Consider the following 22,380-nt stretch of genomic DNA (forward strand, 5'->3'; position numbering starts at 1 on the left):
CTTACTACTTTGAGTGGATGTAGGGATCCCACATAAGGCTGTTCCACTCCCCAGGCCGCAGGGTTGGAGAACCCCCCCACCTCAAGGACACGTGGTAGGCCCTGGAAGAAGGGATGTGCGTACACAAGCCATCTGAGTGGTAGAAGAAAAAGACAGAAAACAATGAAAGCAACACTCGTTTGATTTTCAAATCAGATTAAATGAAGCACTAATAGAAAGTTATCACTTAACATTATTATGCAAATTCCACACGATCACGCAATCTCTCATAGCTCATAATTCAGAACTCACAGGCCAGCATTGATGATGATAGAGTTGGCCTTGATGGGGAAGCCAAAAATCCTGGCATCTTCAGACGTATCTCTGAAGATGACCTTCTTCCCTTCTGCGTTCTCCTCGGGGAAAAGAGCGATTTCTGGGACGCTGTAGTCCTGAGGGAGGACAGAGAGCGTCCATCAATGTCACATAACGGAGAAAATAACAGGCGGTAATGCTGCAGTCCTGCAGGGACTGAGGAAACATATGCAGTGGTTGGCCCAGTGGGAACTGTACTGAGTTACAGACACAGATCACTCTAAAGATGTTGCTGCTTGGTTTTTGTTGCAGCGTTAAAAAGTCACGGGACTATAAAAACTGTGACTATACAGTTAAAGAAATGTGAACATCAGAAGAAAATAAAACATTTGCTTGAGTTTACCAAATAGATAACTCCTTGAAATATTTGACATTTCTTAGACTTCTGAGTCAAAGCAACAGGTGCATGCTCCTACTTTTGACACTAGATGGTGCTACTAAGTCAAAAAGAGCGCATCATCACTGACAAGCTACAGTCCAAAATATCTGTGAGAACTACTCAGCCTTTCAGCATCAGATAACAATGTTAAAGAGAAAATACTTAAGCCTGCAAAAAAAAAACAAAGAACGATTTCCACTGTACTTTATCACAACTGATCTGAAAGGAAGGAACTATTTTTGTCAACAACAGAGTAAGGTGAACTTGTCTTACCCTGACAGCTCTTCTGAGAGATCCAATAATGAACCTCCGGGCTGGCTTCGTCGGCACATCATTTGTTTCTCCGTTCTGCTCTCCGTTCTGCTCTCCGTTCTGCTCTCTGTTCTGCTCTTCGAACTCTTTCTCCCCATTCTGCAGCTGCTCCTCTGGACCGAACGGGTAGGTGAGCTCTATGTCTCCCTCGTCCAGGGCGATCTTCTCGCCTTTGAAGTTAGGCTTCTCATACAGCACCCATCTAGGGAAGGAAAAGGGCATGAGGTTGAAACCTCTAATGTACTTATGATCTGTGCATCTGGGCATGTGTTTGTATAAAAACAAAGCAGTGTTCACACATGGAGGACAACGTGATTGGTATTATTGATTAAAGTGAGACTATGTTACTTTTAAAAGAAGAAAGAACACTTTCTCCCTTTTACGGATCAAAAGCTGGATTCATAAGCAATAAAATGCATCATTGACTGATTCAATACACAGCTTTTGCTGCTACAGCCTCACTTGGTGTGGTAGGACCAGTAGCTTAATGTGGTTACAGTTAGCTGGTGATACCAGACTTTGTGCAACACTTTGGTTCTGATTAAAAATCTACAAAAATAACACCATTCTGATTAGCCTGTTGTGTGAAGGGCTCATCAGCAAATTTTAGCGTGCTAACACAAACATTGTATCTGCTAAACATCAGCAATAAAAGCGCTGTCATTGTGAGCAGGTTAGGATCACTGACTTTGTGACTCTTCTCCACTGTTACAACAGGTTTTAGCATTTAGCATTATCGCATATTTGACACTTATCCTGGACATCTGAAACATCACAAGGGGCCCCAACTAGACACTGTCACCAGTCTAAAAGCTTGAGAACCACTGGTTAATACTTAACATTGCATTGTATTTTTTAAGCTTATCCAATGTTTTCTACATCTAAAAAGTAACTAGCAATCAAAGCTGTGTGGTAGAATAAAAAGTCACTGAAGGAGAAAGTACCATGCAATGGAAACACTCAAGTATAATACAAGTAGCTTTAAATTGTACTTAAGGACAGTGCTGCTTGACCAAAATAAATCTGTTAATAAAAGAAAGTAGATCTTAGTTTTAATTTGGGGCCAATTGAAAAAAAAAAAAGTTCATAAAAGTCTTTAATTAGAGAAGGAGCTGTGGTTTGGGCAGTGGCGCCATGTATTGATGCATGAGATGAGATGACAGTATAATTATCTCTTTGTAGGAAGCCAATCAAGTGTGAACCTGGTGTTGGTGGCGCAGGTCATACTGTAGCAGCATTACCATCAGTTGTTGGCTGTGTTAGATAAAACATTCCACATCTGAAGCAAGTGTGTGCTTCAGCATGTGTGCGTGGGTGCAAGGCATTCGCATGTCTACAGCGCATCAATGGCGGTTTTCTTTTGATGAGGGCATCTGGAGAGAGGGGTTTATTATGACTAATTACACACCTTACATTTCAAGAGAAACAAGGTGTGAAGGCGTCACCCTATCTACCTTTGCAACTTTAATGATCTCCAGAAGCTTGTGTTTATTGGAATGCCAAATATGGTGGTGGTGGCCTGAGGCGCAGATTTACCGAGGTTTGTTTTCTGCTATAATTTGCGTAAGTCATACACTAGCAATACCGGATCGGCAAGTCACTTGAGCCTGGTCTCATGTATTGATGCATGTTGATCCATGTTGATGCTCTTAAAGACAGTGGTATTTGTTTTTGGCCTCCACTGCGGCTGTCACATTTTGGGCACATGTGTAACAATTCCATCCCACACACTAATTCTGAGTAGGTTTTAAGTATGTAGTGTAAGTGACAAAATAAAGTACACTCAAAACAGTCAACATGCTCTACTACAAAGTGTAGGCTTCATTTTTTAGTGTGCTCTTGATGTACAGTGTTGTCCCACAATGCAATGCACAAAGGAAACGTAGGTAACTCAAAGAAATATACTATGATCGTGAAACAGTTAATTCTTTGGCACAATGTAATTTCCTGTAAAAAAAACATTAAGTACAATATGCAGATTTTTTTTGTATACTAACTGCAAAAACCTGGAAAATCTTGGATCGCAAATACTTGTACAGTTGAGCTACTCACCCTCCTCTGACGACCCTGATGGAGATGGTCTCCTGCAGCTCCCAGGGCGTGGCATCGATGACATCGCTGCGCACCTCGATCCTCTGGCCGCACATCCCTGGCTGGTCAAAGACATACATCTAAAGAAAACAAAACAGACCACATTGGGGTTTGCTCATTTCAGCAGGGCAGACATTTGTCATTTACTTGGACGGTGAGAATGGTACAATGGCAGAGACCGGATGCGATTACTAGTAATGACAAGGAACTACTGTAGCCAAGAGCTCAACCTGCTGCAGAAGAATCCTTTATGTGGCTATGGAAAATTACAGATTGGTGCCAATATCATCTGGTGGCATTATCCCCAGTTTCATATCAAAGCACGAATCTTAAATTTCATGCTAAACCCTCTCAGACATCTGATACAAGAATTGTGCAATGTAGAAAGTAACAGTATATTGGTAGAGTTGCACGGTAGCATAAGTCCCAAATATTTATTATTAGCATCTGCAAAACGAAAAAGCAGAGCGAAATTTTGCACAAATGAAAAAGAGATAAAGAAATTTCAAACACAGATGAATACTTAAATCAGTGTATGAAAAAAATGAAAAGAGTAGTTCTCTTCCTTGAGGAGGGTCTTTGTTCCTTGAGAGTGAATTACACAACAGGCGCTCCTAAAACACTGTGTTCTCGTCTACAGTGCTGACATGTTTCGTCCATTCAGGTCTGAAGCCCTGGAGCATGGAAGCATACCAAGGAGCTGATCCTAAATGTCAGCTCCACCTCTAGCTTTCAGGATCGCTCATGGACAATGCGCAGCTGCATGCAGGGGCAGGCCTGACATTTGAAAGTTAATAACATAAGTGGCATGGAATAGGCGTATGTGTGCAGTTTAATGTCATCTATCACAGCCTGAAATACCACAGAGGATGTCTGGGATGTCGTTTTGGTTATCTGGTGCAGAGCCAAGAGTTAAACCAGACAGACTGCTACGGCTACTCTAAATGGGTTATGAAATAGCAGTAATAGGCAGACATTTAATCGCAAACAAATTTAATGAAAAAAGTAGTAGAGTGAAAGTCTACCCTCAGGTAAAGCACTTATGCAGTCCATGAGTGAATGTGTAACAGCATAATGAGCCCCCCACAGCAAGCTTCACAAGAAAGCTTTGGTAACTTACACCAGTTTTTGCAGTTCTGCTTCTATATAGCTACATTTGTTACGTGTCGACGCAATACAGTGACTGAAAATGGCTTCTAAAATGTAGTGTTTAATGTTTTGCAGAAGATTAATTTTGCCTTCTACATTTTTCATCATCATTTATAGAAAAGAAAAACAATCCATCTAAATTTCCTACATAAACTGTATGTATTTATGTCTCAAAAAATAAATCTGTAATAAGAAATGCATTGTGACTTATTATGATATAATTATGATATGACTAAGAGTATATCAGTTGGTCTATGGTGGCTATCCGAGCACTTTGGAACAGGGTGCTGTGAGCTAAATGCTAACATCAGCATCCTAACCTGCTCACAATGGCAAGGTAGAACGTTTACAATGTTCACAATTTTGATTTAGCGTGTTAGCATGCTAGCATTTGCCAATTAGAAGTACATCCGAGGCTGATGGGAATGGTGATAGTTTTTCAGGTCATAAACTAAAGTGTTGTACATGTTTACATTTTGATGATGATGATGATGATTATGATGATGATGGCTTTATGGTGGGCCATTAAAGCCATTGGGATTCATCCTCTGGGCATCATAGTTATCTGTACCAAATCTGATCGCAATCTTCGTATTCAGACACTTTATTCTCTCTTGACTCCTTTCTATTCTACAGTCCAGAGGCTCAAATGTCAGCACGAAAAAAAAGAGGTGATTGTTTATCTAGCCAGAGTCAAATTCCACAGAAACACATCCCTCACAGTGATATCACTTCCTGGTCCCAGGTAATCAGTGACAGCGCTCTGCTGTGTGTGCCGTGTGGAGACTCACCTTTCCAGGACGAGGATTGAGCTTCCCATGCTCCTTCTCTTTAGTGAGCTATGGACAAAGGAAAGAAATATATTTCAGCAAACTTTCTACTTGACACCTTAAAGCATTTCATTTATATGATTAAAAGATAAAAGGTAAAAGCCAAGATCAAGTTCAATGCTATTGATTCTGTTTCTTCTCTGTAAATTACAGAGAATTACTACCCCAGCTTCTTACTTATTTATTTATTTTCCATTTACAACAACCCTAATACGGATCCATATTAGAAGAGTACTGTCAGTAATATGATCTATGTGAAATAATAGAACGTACTTCCGCACCAAATAACCCCTCTTTCACAATGTTTAAGGTGAGAGCCACCTATTTATTTTATTATTATTATCATTTTATTTATTTTACATTTATTTTAGCTGATTTCCATTCGCTGACAAAGGCATTCACAAACATGCCAGACAACCCACATGTTGTTTGTGTTTACGTCACACTGTTCAACATGTTTGACAGGTGGGAAAGCCAAACATTCCTCCCCTATACCTGTTTAACCTGCTGCCCTCTCGTGCTGCTCCCACCGTTAACAACAGGTTAACTGCTCTGACATTGCGATGGATTTTACCTCCTGTTTCACCTGTGTGTGCATTTCCGAGGCTTCAGCCGGTATGCTGGAATTTTGAGGATGTTTGCTTGTACAATTTGGAATGTGGCAGCAGCTAAGCAAACATGAAATTTGCATTTAAATTTAGCAGAGAGATTGTGTGTTTGGAGTCAGGTATCAACTGGCCTCCATTCTCTGGAAGCTCTGTAGGAAACAGGTTATCATCTGGATCATGTTACCAACTAAAGAGGGCCTCTTACAGAAGCTCTTATTTCAACAGTCCTCGTTAGTGTCCCACATTGCCCTAATTTACTATGGACCCTGTTTCAATTAGATACATTCTGAGAAACAAATAACCAATTTCAACCAAATTCTACCTTAACTGTGTAGGACACAATAGCATTTGACCTTTTCCTGAAGAGCAACAGAACACCTTTTTACATTTTCAGTGAAAGCAAGCTGAGGGCATGAATGGTGCCTTTTCAGCGTTTCCCACCATAGAGCCAAATAAAAAGAAGAAAGAGCTTTGACTTCCCATTCATCTCTCAATTCCCTGCATGTTGCTTGCATTTTGAGTCAAGAGGCTTTAACATTTAGTAAATGCAAATCTTATTAATTCTTTTACATAAAATCACATTGGTTCCACTTGGTGTTTGCCATGACAGCAATATACGTGTTTTACCAAAGCCAAGAGCAAAAGGGATTGGCCAAAATACAATCATTTATGAAAATAATACTCTGAATATTAAAGGCAGGGCTACAAAATGCCTTTGTCAAAAAATAACAAAGCCGTTTCATCATTTAGTCATTTATCCCATAGACAATGCTAATATTTGAGAGATTCTTTTCACCCCTTTCTTAAGGTGTTTTTTAAAATTGTATTGTGCTGTGTGTATACATTTTAATTTTCCCACCTTGATTGACAATAATGTTGTATTCTATTCAATACTTAAGTCTACTTTGTGCCAATGTTGTCATCGGCCATGCAGCTATTGCGTATCCAACTAAGACTTAAAGTCAACATTTACGTTCGTCTTGCCTGTCATAATGACAAGGCTGTATGTTGATGCTCTTGGGCAAATAAACCCTGATCTGAACAGATGAGTGACAAACACTAGACAATGGAGGAGTATTGACAAGGAAGACTATCATAACCTGTCCGACTGTGACACTTGAGTCTGTCTCACAGGTTTTCCTTACATTTACTGAACAGTGCTGGTAGAAACCCTAAGAGCCATTGGAAGAGGCCAACTGGACTGGAAGAATTTATTTTTGACCCATGTAGTGATTCAAATTTATATTATGAGAATTACTTCTAAACTCCATGCTTGTATTGACTGTCTATAAAAATGTGTTTGCACCAAACATAATCACAAATACATCTCGTCTCTAATGAATAGATAAAAGCATGCTTCTCTCCTTTGCATTTATTAAAATATTCATATAAAAATGTTATCATGACATTCAAACATGTCGTTGCATTTGACTTAATTATACTTCCACTTGCTTGATAAGGCACTAGCAGCAACTTTGATATAAAAAAAAAAAAAAAATTCTCAACCTTAGCCTATAAAATAGCATTTCCCTAAAAAAGCAGTGAACTGCTGTTAATTTATAGCTACTGTTTTTCTGTTTTTAATTTTCAGCAATTTATTTATTTTAACAAAATTTGATTAATCTCTTCCTGTATCTATTTATTTAAATATGTGTTGGGACTGTTGGGACAGTTTGTAAAGGAAACAATAAAAAATCTTAATGGAAAAAACAAATCCAGTGCAGTACTGTAAATGCCTTACTCATCTTGGCCATGATTTTTGCACACACACACACACACACACACACACACACACACACACACACACACACACACACACACACACACACACATCCTTCTTAACTTCCCTTCCAGCCTTCACTATACAGTTCCAAACAAGGTCAAACAACTGCATCATTCATGGGGAACAATGTGTTTACTGAATTATGAGACATAAACTCCAACAGACACTTTTTCCCCTTGAGTTCCCTTCCCTCCCAGCAGCCCAGGCACACAATCTGCTCTCCTATAAAATTGGTTACCGCGGATGGAATGTGCAGTCTCAGCAAATCCCACATTCAAAAATAATTAAATAAATGCATGAACGCGTGCTGCATGTAACCGACGATCACCGCAAATAAAAACTCCATCTCTTTGTCAACTTCTCTCACCCTGCCACCTTCAAATTTCTCCCTGTCACCTCCACTTTGTCAAATACTTGGCAAACAAGCAGAGAAATGTGAGGAAGAATACAAAAGGCGAGGTGTGACCGTGTCTCTGTAGGGAAAGACATAACTGGAATGGGTGCGGAAAATGATGAAAAATAATGAAAAACAGAGAAGTAACAAACTGTTCTTCGAGGATTACATTATTGAGAAGTCTCATACCCACCAGCTGAGAAAGTGTCACTGATGGTTTCAATGCATGGGGGAGTTTTACAGCATGTAATCCTACTAATGATTGGATGTATAGAGGTATGCATCAGTCAGTAGCAGCGTGTTTAACGTCCCATTAAAGTCATGTATGTGTGTTCCAAATTCCCTCTCTTCGGGGTAGTTACATTTTACAAGACAATGCCCAATTCTTCTTTCTTTAATTTGACAGAAGCAAAAAAGAATGAGGATGTAAAAACATCCCTTGTTCACACCCACTGCATAATAGAACACATTACTTTTACTGATAAAAGCCAGGCCATTGTCTGACACCTAAGAACAATACTCTAGTTCATATAATTGAGAATTCTTAAAATCTACATTATACTACTACATTATAGTACAGTGCGGTGTGGTGGCTAGCACCGTAGCCTCACAGCAAGAGGGGACGGGGTTCGATTCCAGGGCTAGACGGGCCTTCTGTGTGGAGTTTGCATGTTCTCCTCGTATCCCTCTCTCGTGTTCTCTCCGGGTTCTCCGGCTTCCTCCCACAGTCCAAAAACATGCAGCTTAGGTTAATTGATGACTCTGTGTGACGGTGTGGATGTGAGCTTCAATGGTGGTCTGTCTATACATGTCAGCCCTGCGATAGTCTGGGTGTAATGTCCCCCCCCCCCGCGACGCTGAACAGGTTAAGCGGTTAAAGATAATGGATGAATAATTTGCATTATAATTATTGTAACCATTATAAAAAGTCAATGAATTTCCAGATTAAACAAACATCACTTGTCTGTCTTCTCTCCATACCTTCTTCATTAGTCCTGCTGTGCATTCGTGAGAGAGAGGACAGCTTAAAACATTTTTTGTTTTCTGTAGGAATATTTTCAGCCTCGGCGGATCTTAGAGGCCCAAAGCCATCATCTGAAATTAGTAACAGTCTCAGTGAATCAGTCGGTAATATGAGCTGTGGTCTGGCTGCTTGCTTTCGCCTGAATGCAGCAGAGGCAAACTGTGCTGTTGGAACATAAGCAAACATCCTGTGCAAACATTTGTATCAAAACTACACAGGACAGCTGTCGACTAATGAGTAGTTACACCTTGAGCATCCAGATAGCACTCCTTTTGTATTTGTGAGGACAGAAATAACACCACTGTGTTATGGGGCGAAAGAAAAAGACCAACACATGATATATTGCAGAGAACAGCATCATTAAAAAAAAAAAGAATCACAATGTCAGGACGCGCTTTTACAGCTTGTCCACAATCTTCCCTAAGGTGAAAGTTCTGTGGTTTCTTTCTTTCCCAACTGTTGGCATACCTGCACTCATTATATATAAACGGGTGAGTGTGAAATTTGGGAGTGTGACATTTTGTGGTTTCTTGGCTGAGGCGCGAAACGGAAAGAACAACCAAAAAGTGGGAGTGTGTGCGACAATTATTTTGACAGAAAGAGATGCACAGGAATGTGCGTGTGCACACGTGTGAATAGACGCTCTCTCTCCTGACAGTCAAAATCATTTAAGACATGTCCTAATCAGTTAAGCCCTTCCCGTGAATACTCGCATGTGATTAACAAGTGTATACACGCCTGAACGCACTCCTGAGTAGACGCCCTTTTCTGTGTGATTATGTGATGCTCAGCATCGGTGGAGACAGTATGTACCGGACAGGTTTGGATTCAACTGTATACATTTCCATTTTTTAATGCCTGGTGGTGCTTCCCAAACATTTGAAATTAGAAGCTCTATAAACGCTACACACTACAGTATGTGAAGGTACAAGGACACCTACAAAAAGCAGCACAAAGAGGGACTTTTCCTGTGTGCACAACAAACCACATATGAAGTCATGTCTCTCACCTATTGTAACCTGAGCTGCTGTTTGTCATTTTGTTTACAACCGCGAGGAGAATAGATCTTTGATTGAGGCGAAGAGCTGCCAACATAATGAGTAAACACAGATATTTTACAAAGGCAGAATGTACATTTGTAGCAGACTTTCTCTCTCATGTCGTTACCATAGACCTAGCTACCATTTCACCTTGAACTGACCTGCGAATGTTTGCACACCGTGCACTTTGACTTCTTTTTTGTTAAACAAAGTGTGAAATAACGAGAGAATGGTTTCTTCTGCTGCATTCTTCCACTTACCTTTTCCTTGGGGTGCAGAAAAAACCCCATTACTCATACGCCGTAGGCCTGCTTTAATATAACTTAATTCTATAAGTGATTCCTTATAAATTCAAAGATCCCCCTTTTCCTCAGCAACATCATGCTTGTGCAGCTCATGTATCTTTATCTAATTAAGACATTTCTCGCCTGAATTGTTATAAACTTAAATGTCATCCAAGCAATACTAATAATACTTAGTGAGACTAAATAAACAGCAGCAGTAATACTCACATAAGCATCAGGGAAGGCCCTGTATTTCGACGCCAAATTCTTCACAGACTCAAGTTCTTGGCTCTGGAACTGAGACTCTCCATGCCTACTGTTGAACAATGAAGTCTGCTGGGCTCCCACGGTGCCCTCACTACTGAAGCTCCTCTGCAGGATGGGAGAGCCCAGTGCCCCAGTACCTGCACCCATCCCCATCCCCATCCCCATCCCCATCCCCTGCGTCTGCGTCTGCGTCTGGCCAAACATATTTAAGGGGGAGTCTGTGGTGGTGAACGGCCTCTGGAGGTCTATGGAGTCGGAGGGGCGGTTGGGACTGTTGCTGGAGGGCGGCGAGCCGATGCCCCGCAGTGGAGGCCGACTCATACGAGCGCTGGAGCTTTCAGCTCCGGTCAAGGAGCCCGACGGGGAGGAAGAGGAGTTCAAAAGGAAGGAGAAGCGCTCAAAGCGGGACCCCGCCGGTTCTGTTCCAGTTCCCAGTTCACCAAGCTCCTTCCGTCCCAAACTCATGCGATCGTTTGAAGGCCCCTTATCCGGTAGCGAGCTGGTGCGGAAGAGCGGGCGATGGGCCTTTCCGTTTTCAAAAGTCTGATCTATAGATGCTGACCTGTGGCTTCCAAAGATGACGCTGCTGTCCAGGCGGGAGGTAGTGAGGGAAGGCGATGGAAGTCCATTTCCATTCTGCACTGGGGATTTCAATTCCTCAGGAGAAGAGAGAGAGGAATTTCTCATTTTGAAACTGTCAGTAACAGATGGTCCCAGGGGCAAGTTCAGGCCTCTTGTTCCAGGCTGCTGCTGGTCCTGCACATAAGTATAGCAATGAGTTAAAGGGTTGATGCACCCGAGTGGTAAAAACAAACAAAACAAAAATGTTGTCAATCATGTACCTAAAAAAGTTATCTAGTCATGCAGCTTGCTGTTGGTTTTAAAAATGCACTTTGTCCCATTACTTAGGATAAACCACAGAAGGATATGAGAAGATACAAGTTTAAAGAGCAATCAAACTTACACAACCAGACAAATCTGACTTAATATGATAGATAATAATAGAATAATACAAATAATATAGTTATGTCCTCAGGAAGAAAATAACATTTCACTGTCACTGTTCATTTCTATTGCATTTTGGAGATACAAAGCTTTTCACAAAGACAAAGACTTTACTGAACTTGTGTCTGAATGTACCTGCTGGCTCTGCTTCATCAGTTCCAGTGGTGAACGAGTGTCTCTGGAGGAGTTCCTCTTCAGTCCCAGGTCACTAGGCAGAGTGTAAAGTCCTTTGAGGGACTCAGGAGGGTTGCCCATTGCTTCCATCTTTTTTGTGGGACTGTGGGTGACGGGGCTGGGAGCATCCTCGACAATTGGTGGCAGGGAGGAGACCAGGACCGGAGGGGGCCCGCGCAGGCTCCCGTTCCTGGGCCTTAGGGAGGGTCCCATGCTCTTCAGCGTGTCCACCAGGCTGTCCATGTCGAACTGGTTGGGGGAGTCTTCGTCGGGGGAGGCTGGGGGAGTGGAGGGGGGAGCTGCAGGCTCGGAGACCAGCTCCACGAGTGTGGCCTTGAACACTCCAGTAAAACAGGATGAGTCGTCGTCTTCAAAACTGTCGATGGCGTCGTGGCCGTGAGCCGAGGAGATGCCGGACACAGGGAGCTGATGTGAGTCCCAGCGTGACTGAAACCTCTCCCCCTCTCCCTCTGTTTCTCTCTCTCTCTGTCCCGCTCTATCACCTGCAGGTGCAGCAGGCTCCTCCTGCTCCACCAAACTCCTCCTCCACTCATCTTTTGGTGCTCCCGCTGGCTCGCTGTCAAAGCTCAGAGAAACTTTGGTCATGTCACTCAGTGTGTTGCCAATGGTAACGTGTTCCTCTGGATAGGAGGAGGAGTTGCTGAGGTGTTTGTATGGTGTATAATCGGAGAGAGCAGAGGAGGAGGAGGAGGAGGTACTGGAGTAGGAGTCAGACATTCCGTATCTCAGAGAATCAGAAATGAAGGAACTCTCTGCTTTGTATGGTCTATACTGAGAAACCCCATCAAATCTATTCCTCCATCTGTAGTCGATATCTGTTCCATTTGATTCAGTGACCGTGGTGCTATCTTGACTAAAGTCCACTGTATCCTGGCTTCCCTCAGTGGCATTGGCCTCGTTGACCAGAGATACTTTACGGAAACGATATTCTTCTACAGGGGGAGAGGAATCATTTGTGGACAGTTTGGTGCTTAGGCTGCTGTAGCCTGAATTCATTTCGTCAGCCAATTCCTTCTCAGCTATAGGTGGCTGATTTACTGAAGCAAAGACTTCTGAAGCTGCTGTGGGCGTCCTTGACACTGTCAGGGTCCTGGATGAAAACAAAGAAAAGAAAAACAGACAAAGATGACAAAAACAGAAAAGATAGGAGAGTCTGATTTGACAATGGTGACTGCAGTGCCTTCAGGGTGTGGTGGTCATGCAATGTCAACAATGCAAATCGCACAAAGAAAGTTTGAGTAGCTTGACTTGCATGTAGGCAGCCGTTTACTTGCTGCTTACTACTTATCTGCTTTTTTGACATGGTTGAAGGAAATTGAAAGTCTTGAAGAAACTGGAGTTTGGAACAATACAGTAACAAATTTCAATGAAGCAACAGTTCAGATGGATTAACTTTAATCTGCACAAACACAGTCATAAAACCAACAAACGGTTTGCGCTGGGAGGATCTGCAAAAGCAAAATACTGTCAGCTGACATTTCAGGGTTACTCAAAGTCAAAATTACATTTACAGCATATGAACTGTGCAAACCAAACGATTTAACTCAACGCCGTGTGTGTTTTCTTTTCCTGTACAAGTGCCATTCAACACACTTAGCCAGCAAAGTGGCATCAGATCGTAGCATCCATAAACGGAGATACTGCATAGTTGTCTGTGTGATGCTTGATTATAAGAGTGATATGCTGGATATTTACATTAATTAATGTATATGGTAAAAAAGTTAACACCATGAAGATGGTGTTAATAATACGTTGTGTCTGTGTTAAAAAAGTGGGCATTTAGCTCGTCGCTATCTTGGTTTTTTGGAACCAGAAGGGACACATGAAGATGGAGCTATGTACAACCGAACAACGAACAAGATATTTTTAACCAACCAAAATGTTAGAATTAAAGTCCATGAATTACAAAACAGGATTAAAGTCAAGCCCAATGTATCCACGACCTAAAGCATGCCCTGCTTTATCATCTATTTTACTGTAAATGGGACTATAATTTACTAAATAAATGAACATCCTGCTGTATTGAAGTACACTTGAAACTAGCGATTGAGACCATAAACTCATGTTTACAATGTTTACCGAGGTAATAAATCAAGTGAACAGTAGGTGTAGGTGCCAAATGTTTCCATCAAATGCCTTTCCTCTATATGTACACTGGGTGGCGCTGTTCTTGGGTCCTGTGCTCACCTATATAAGCAATTAGGTAATTATTGATATCAGGTGTTGGACCCCGGAAAGGGAAAGGGTTTTGACCGCTGTCGCGGTGAGAGTGAGTTTGCTCCACTGTGCACCAATTAGTATGTGTACCATGGCACGAACGAATGAACTAATATTCATACCAAGTGAACGTGTCGGTGGATTATGTCTGCAATCAAAAGGTGAATGCGGAGGTAATCGAGGCTGACAGAACAGCGCGTCAGACAGATCGATCCGGATGAAAACAGCACCTTAGCTTAGCCCGGTCCAAGTAATGGACCGGGCTCCTTTAGTAGGGTCATTTTCTCATAGACTTCTTTTTGCAACCAGAGGAGTTGTCCCCTGCTGGTCAGAAGAGAGAATGTAAGTTAAAAGGCACTTCAGCATTAGCCTCAGTTTTCCAAACTGGAGGTTGCCGCCTGAGTTTGATCCACACAAGTCTGGATATCTTGGCCTCTGCTGCTTTAAATTAGATCATTTCTTTTTTTTAATGTCTCTCATAAGTCCCCCAACTTTATAAAAGTGCAATACTAAATTGAATACCCCTTTAAGTGAAAACATAATTCTGAATGATATATTATACCATGCTTATCCAGAAATAAAAGTCTTAAGTAAAAGGGCAAACTGGAACTTCTATGGTTTCTATTGACTTGTGGAGTCTTGAAAGTGGTAGGCTGGGCATAATTGCATGCACAAAACTACAGTAAAAAACACCATCAGTATTCTTTGCCAAACCAAAATATGTCCTAAAGCGGTCATAAGTCACGCACTAATTCTGAGGTGAGCTTCCATCAGTGAATCATTTGACCTTTATAGGTCTTCAGAACTGTGCACGTTTCAAGGAGTGGTAAGATTATAAACTCTGTTCATTTAAATGGCAAACGGTTTGACGTTGTTCTCACAGACTGAGTGATTCACTACCAGTAAAAGGTGAAACGGTTATGAAACTGCAAAGAATGCCCATGACACATGATTCACTCCCATCAAAAAGGTGGCATTCGTCAACGCAATGCCAGAGGAAGATCATTTAAAAGGTCATGAGAATATAAATGCTTCAGTGAGTTACTTAACAAAAATTTAAAAAAACTAAACTAGACAAGTATTCATTTATTCTCTTGCCACATAGTCACTTGAACAATGTAACAGAAATATTGACAATTGTAATAAACATGCTTTTTGAAGCATTTGACACAAATTAAGAAATACATGTTTATTTTACATGAGAAAGGTACAGAAATATCTAGAGGTGTTTTTGTTTTCAAATGACATGCATCATGTAAGTGCATTGCTGCAAAACATTTGAGTACCAGTGGCCCTGAACAGACTTGGCTCCACATTCTGACCACATAAATAAATGAGTCGCTCTCTGCATCTCTGTCTATTATGCACATCCAAGCTAAAAGGTCATAGTGGTCACATAGTGGTCACATAGAGTCAATAGAGACGGTGTTTATGATGAAATTAACACGCTGGTAAATTGTCCCTGCTATTATAAAGGCAAGACTGGATCTTACTCTTCTGAAGCTTAATTAGTTTTCAGCCTAAAGGCAGCTACTCGTCATTGCTGAACTCTAATCTAAAATACAAATCTAGAATTATTGCTGGCAGATATTGTAATGTACAACATGTTCACTCTCGCAACTCCTTAAATACTACAGATTGGTCAGTGGCCCTACGCTTCAACTACGCAACTATGAAGCTCTAGGTACCCATCTAGCGTCAGTTTTGGAGTCAGGGACAGCGTATCAAGTTTCCACTCAGTATGTGCATAGTGTCTTTTTATAATAAATGTCTACAGGAAACATACAGTTCCTGCTTGTTACATGCAAACAGTCTCTTAAAATAAACTTCCAACATGAGTTTATTTTGTTTTTGGGTTTACTTTGTTTACTTAAGCACCAAAACTACTTGGTTAGGTTTAGGAAAAGATTGTGTTTGGTTTAAGTTAAGTACGTTTGCTACACAAAATAAGGATGTGTGTTACGTTACTGGCGTTAAGTAGGTTTTCTTAACTTACATAACAAAGCTATGGTAAAATAACTCAAAGATGACTTAGTTTCACACGTGACATTGCAGTCTCCTGCGTGATAGTCCTATGATTGTTTGACAGATCTACCCCTCCCCACTCCCACCTGCCCTGCGAGGACTTTCTCGCTCTTTTTAACACGGCAGTTGCTCCGACCGCCCAGTAATGTTGCGGATCAGTTTTCACTCGTCTCGTACAGACGTTAGTGTGTGCCACGGTGTGTTTGGTAGAACGGGTTTGTAATATATTCTTGACAACCACTTTGTTGTACCATTTTTTCGTTCACCCACAAAAGGAGCAGGTACGGTTTCAGAAGTGAAGGGGACAAAATGAACTAAAAATACATTTATGCTATATAGCAGTCAGCAGTTATATTTATAATTATATATTGTTCGTTGTCTGTCCCTCTGAGGCAAATTTGTGATTTGTGATTTTGGGCTAAACAAAATAAATGAAATTGAAATTTACATTAAATCCATCTAACAATATCTCATTACAAATACAGACAAAGTTGTATTTGCATGTTAACCCATCCCTTGTAATGCCCTCGGTCGCCCGGGAGGATAAGAGCTCCTCCTCAGACAGATTGAGCACATTGCTGCTCAAACTACAGAACCACACCTTTCCCTGAGGGCACCTGCAAGTTCTAGCAGTGATCCTAAACTTCCACATGTACTGCACTCTAACATGCAAATGATATCCCACCTGGCAACATGAGCCTCATGTGCGAGAACATGTACCTGCGTCAATAGGGAGTCCATATGTACTAGTACATGGAGTGACACTTGGGGAATGTGAGCGTCATTTGACGTCATGTAACATAATTACATTTGAGCATGGTGGAATTTACAGCTCTCTCGTCTGGTTACACAGCTCTGCGGATCAAAGAATAACATCTTCCTCCATGTCATTTCTGAGTAAACGTTTAACTCCATCCTAATAATACTTTGCTGTTTAGTATGTCCCTGCCTAGGTGAACAAAGATGTTGGAATGTAGTCACCACGCACTCTGCAGGCCTACTGTAGACCATGCCGAACATGCAATACAATAGCAAAAACAAACACTCCTTTTGTTTTAAATCACACCCCTGTCAAGACATCTTGGTCAGAGAATGTCAAGCATGTGCAGCCGGATGCTTAGAATATTTTAGTCTCATGCAAAAATACACGGAAACATTGCTGCAAATCCAAAACTGGAAACAGCGCATCTAGGGTGGAGCCTTTAACATTTATTTAGAATTTTTGCCAGTTAGAGTTCTGTGCCAATAGATGAACTCAAGCAAGCAGAACACATGCAGGCGAAATGTGCTTCCTTCCATAATTACAGATTGAAAACTTTTTAGATCTTGTTTAGTCTGTATGTCTAAAAATATATGATTTCTCTCTAATAATCTATGCGTGGGAAAAGAGGGCACTTTTTTTTTTTTACTAGCATGTTTTTCTCGTTAGCCTCCCTCCTCTCAACGTTTCTGTAGGGGATTAAAGAATGCTTGACTGAGTGTACGGTAGCGTGACTGTTTGGATTTGTAGCACCTGTGCGGCTGTCAAACACCAAGCAAGACCTGCCGCTTTGCTGCGCTCAGGGATCAAGTGTAGTTTACACACCATCAGTCACTGCTGTATTAAAAGGTAACTGCGCTCATTCCTCATTCGCCCTGTGTTGAATGTAATCATTTTGACTCCCTGTTAAACATTGTCTTTGAAGCACATTGAGTCTATGCCTGTCGTTTAAAATGTGCTACATAAATACAACTTGATTGATTGATAACATAAAGCGTTAGCATTGGACATCATATGGGTTAAAACATTAAAAGGGGAATTCCACTGATTTTACACTGTTTATTGGGGAATGCCATCACATTTGTGAAATAAAAAGTAGCAGTAAGTGTCATGGCTCCAGAGGAAGCTGTGCCATATTAGGTAAATTGCTTCAAGTGATGTCGATGGGGTCAGCCTCAGCTGGGGCTGAAGACTACAAGATTGAAAATAAATAAGCGAAAGTTGCTGTTGCACCTGGAGGTGAAAAAAAGTAAAGACGTCTGCAAACAGGCTATTTTGTGAGCATGTGTGCCAACTACAACATCAACATGCATACAAGCAGTTCCCCGGATTGCTTTAACACAAATCTTTCCAGGTGAAAGTTCTTGTGGTGTGTCGACCCGCGTGTTGCCGGTCAGAAAACCACACCGACTTCAAGACAGTAAGCTGTGCAGCGTGAACAGTACAGCGATCTGAAGACTTTGATAGTCTGAACTGGGCTTAAAAGGTGGTCGTCAGACAATACCAAATGAAAGAAATGGAATATTTTTGTTGGTCTGATTATTGTTAAATGGTGTAATTACATGCATAATATCTATAAAAGTGACTCAGACGGACTCCAGGCCTAAAATCTTGAATTAGGTGAATTATAAGAAAGAATTCGCCACAAGTTTGTCATTCCACTTGTGTTTCAGGTAAACTGTCAGGCAACAGCCAGTCTGTCACATATGAAAGGAAGATAAAAGATAAAGCTGCCAGTGCAGAGTTCTGACTACATACCACAAGTGGCACGACTGGCTTCAGATCTTATCCTAGCAGATTGTCGGATTTGGGTATAGAGAAAGAAAAGAAACAACAAGAAAAGTAAATTGCTGGACCTAATTCAAGAGCTAGGAGATATCCGTTTCTTTTCTCAAAATTTTTTATGCGGGTGGTTTCTAAGTCACTACATTTCTCGTGTGGATGCCCATTGTTTCTCCCTGTGACAACGCTGCAGAAGAACCAGACAGGTGGGGCGGGCCAAATAACTCATCTTTCAACAGGCATCAGCAGGCGTCTTCACTGGAGACTGTGTTGTTTTAAGTGTTCAAGTTAGTGGGCAGGTTACAGAGAAAGAACTATGAAAATGACAAACATAGATGCACGCACACGTCGTATTGTGAAAATATGCAGAACTAAAACAACTCCTTCTTTGTGCATATTTATTCCTCAACATTGTGGGTATGTTTCCCCTTCACTCTACCTGCATATAGCTCCACACAATCTGTCCTTTCCATTTGTACCACAGAGGAAAACTGTTTTTTTATTTTCATATTAAAAAAAGCAACAAAAAAACACATGTTGTTCTTTATTCTTATTCATGTGTTTAGTTTTTTTGTCCATTAACAAATAAGAGGCTTATTTTACTACCTATATAATAGATGTACTTTTCTTCCCTACCCGGTCTCCCTAACAATTAAAAGACACGTCTTTGCTGCCCTCTTGTGATCAAAATAAATTAAAACTGACTTCACCTGATGCACAACTGGTTACACAGCACAGTAGCTATATACTATACAGGTAGTGATGCATGCAAAGACACTGGATTCCTTTATATTGCGAGTGAAACGAGGCAAATTCTTTGGGTTGTGTGCTAAATTAAGTTCCTGTTGTGATTACGCAATATTCTGAAGCTGCGATTGTTAATCTACATCTGTCATCATTTGCCCCAAATTCCTGAGAAAACCCTCTCTCAGAAATCTATCTTCTCGATCATCTGGCAGAAAAACAAAGGAAGCCACGGTCTTTGTCTGCAACCGTTTAACGTTTTTGATACACACCAAACAGAACAGTAGCAATGTCCCCCCCCCCAACGGCACTCTCCGGTCCCCCTTGAAGGTCGACTTCATTTTGTTTAATTATGTTTTCTATATTGCGCCAGATCACAACATAATTCATTTAAGGTTACCTTTCCTATAGAACAGGTCTATACCTTGTTCTTTTATTAAACAAACTAAATAGCCTTATGTTATTTCTCTTAATTACAGACGGCATGCCATTTATGTTTCTACATGGTCGTGCGTTTACAATTCTCACATGCTCGCTTTATCGCGCACAGCGGAATTCCGCCCCGATGCGCGCGCGCGCGCACACACACACACACACACACACACACACACACACACACACACACACACACACACACACACACACACACACATACATACACACACACACACACACACACACACACACACACACACACCAGCGGACGGAGAGCGCGCGTCGGAAAAAATGTCAGATCAACCACCTGAAAAGCAGACAACAATTACTGCGTTTTTTAAACGCTCCCATGTGGTGAAGATGGCAACACTCGCTATCTTGCGAGTGCCCCCCCCCCCCCCCCCCCCAAGCAGCTAAAGTCCAGTCACCACCGGATGACAGGTTTTGATCCAGCTTCGTTATCAGAGGGGAAATTCTCCCCCTGGCTGTACAAAACAGTAAGTCAGGAAGTAAGTAAATAAATACATACATTGCATAGATAAATAAATAAATATCAAGAGGCTCTGGAAATGTTCTTCCAGAAGCCCATAAATATACACTGCAGTGACAAAATTGTGGATAATTGTCATAAAAATAAATGTTCTGATGTTTAGTTCAATGTACAGTTCAAATAATAGTTCAGTTGTTATATTGACTGCTGTTGTCATTAAAAGAAATGCATGAACACCATGATTCCTTTAAGTGTTTGTGGTGTCCGCACCCCCCCCCCCCAAAAAAAAAGCTGTAAACCTAGGGGAAACACTGAGTAGCATCAAGAAAACACCTGACTATGCGCAACAACACACATCGCTTGTGCCTGTGAATGTTTGATCAAAGGCCAGCTTCAAGTCCCCAACATTCTGGCATGAGACCCAGCATTACAGGTGTCAGGACATGTTGTGGAGCGAAAAAGGATTATGATCTTATGAGTAAATTGGAAACATTTACTGTGCCAATGACACACATGTGGGTATTGTGCCAGAAAAAAAGAAAAGAAAATTGGAAGCATGACAGAATCGGAGCGCATGAACCCCCTCGCAGATGTTGAGATGAACACTCTGCTGGGGAGATGGAGGCAGGTAATATTGCTGGGAAGGATGCTGTAGTGCAGAGGTCTCAATAGGGGGTCCGCGACCCCTAGGGGGTGTGTGGAGGTACTGCAGAAGATGTTATCTTTCAGTCAGAAATGCACACATTAAGCGACACACAGGAGCTCTCTCAAGCTGGGTACTGGTTCACTCACAGCGCGAGACTAGCCTGGACTAGCCGAGAGCCTATTCAGTCCCCAGCTGACTAAGATCCCAGACACAAGGACACACGCTGCAATATTATTTGAAAAGAAGATACTGTTGTAAAAATTGTTTTTTTTTAATTAAAAAACGACCCACGAATCCTTGTGCAATCATTTTTGCAAGATATTCCGGGCTAAAACACTGCAGCTCCTATCCAAGTGTATGGACATTATTATGAGCAAAAATAGATTGTTCTGTAACGCGACCAAAAAAACATGAATCTGTCCATTATTTTAATAGTTCAGTATTGTATGCACGATAACAGGTATGTTTATGCATGGCAGTGGCACTAATAGGCCATCACTAATTTTTCGTTTCCACATTCATGTTTAAAATAAAAACGTCAATTTGAATAGCTTGTATGCATGATTATCATGCAATTGACAGACAATGTTGATATTGACATTGGTATCAGTTGACAAGGTATGTTTATTAATGGAAGTGGCACGGCCACCTTACTGTACTTTGCACATGTTTAAAATAAAAACATGAATATATGAACCTGTGTATTATTTGAATAGCTTAGTAGTGACTGCACAATAACAAAGTATGTTTATACATGGCACTAGGCCCAGTTTAATACAAAACACATTTTATACAATATATATATATATATATATATATATATATATATATATATATATATATATATATAGTAAGGGGTCCCTGCTCCATCTCTCGATCAGTTTGGGGATCCTTGGCCTGAAAAAAATTGAAGACCCCTGCTGTAGTGCAATAAGTGCCATCATATGATAATACATTATTTTATTATGCTCAATTGGTCATACATTATATACCGTGTATGGAAAAGAAGGCTTTTAAGTGGTACTTTCACCAAAAGCTATCATGTAAGAATCAAACTTGAAAGGGGGTGTAAAACGTGGTATTGTTTCTTCATGAAGAGACCAGCAGATGTGGGTGACTTGAATTCATGTTGGTAGCAATAAATTAGTACGTTGTTTTCATGGTTTTCAAGTGCAACATGGAGGTATGGAGAGTTTATCCATATTGTGACAATAACTGAAACATTTAATAGTTTAATCGTTAAATCGTAAGTCCTTCAAAAAATAAATCATTGCAAATCTGAGGATTTGCTGTTTGTTCGGTTTCATATTCTTGTAATATATGTTTTCACTGTTGGTCGGGGAGAACAAGCTACATGAAGACGTCACCTTCTCCACGGAGGAACTTGTGATGTGCATTTCTCACTACTTTCTGACATTTATAATCTAAACGGTTAATTGATTAAACAAAATAAAAATTGCTGAATTAATACTTTTCAAGGACCTCTTGTAGAGTGTCACTGACCCCACTTTGAGCATCTGTGGTAAATTGGCCAGACTGTGGCTGTGTTGTTACACCTTATTGTAC

At 41.0% G+C, this 22,380-nt stretch overlaps 1 protein-coding gene across 1 annotated transcript in view; it reads right to left on the reverse strand.

Annotated features, from left to right (window-relative positions):
* The window catches only part of crybg2 (crystallin beta-gamma domain containing 2), a 44,950-nt gene that overhangs the window by 6,133 nt on the left and 16,437 nt on the right, over positions 1-22,380 (reverse strand). Inside the window, exons 5-11 of the mRNA XM_068711506.1 lie at positions 11,656-12,805; positions 10,477-11,271; positions 5,077-5,124; positions 3,098-3,216; positions 1,007-1,247; positions 292-431; positions 6-132 (exon numbers count right to left, since the gene is read on the reverse strand). Coding sequence (XP_068567607.1) covers positions 6-132; positions 292-431; positions 1,007-1,247; positions 3,098-3,216; positions 5,077-5,124; positions 10,477-11,271; positions 11,656-12,805 — 2,620 coding nt within the window. The remainder of the gene's footprint in view (positions 1-5; positions 133-291; positions 432-1,006; positions 1,248-3,097; positions 3,217-5,076; positions 5,125-10,476; positions 11,272-11,655; positions 12,806-22,380) is intronic.

This window comes from Cebidichthys violaceus, unplaced genomic scaffold (assembly GCF_023349555.1).
Source record: "Cebidichthys violaceus isolate CVI_PGR_0920_01 unplaced genomic scaffold, fCebVio1.0.p SCAF_16, whole genome shotgun sequence".
Classification (NCBI taxonomy): domain Eukaryota; kingdom Metazoa; phylum Chordata; class Actinopteri; order Perciformes; family Stichaeidae; genus Cebidichthys; species Cebidichthys violaceus.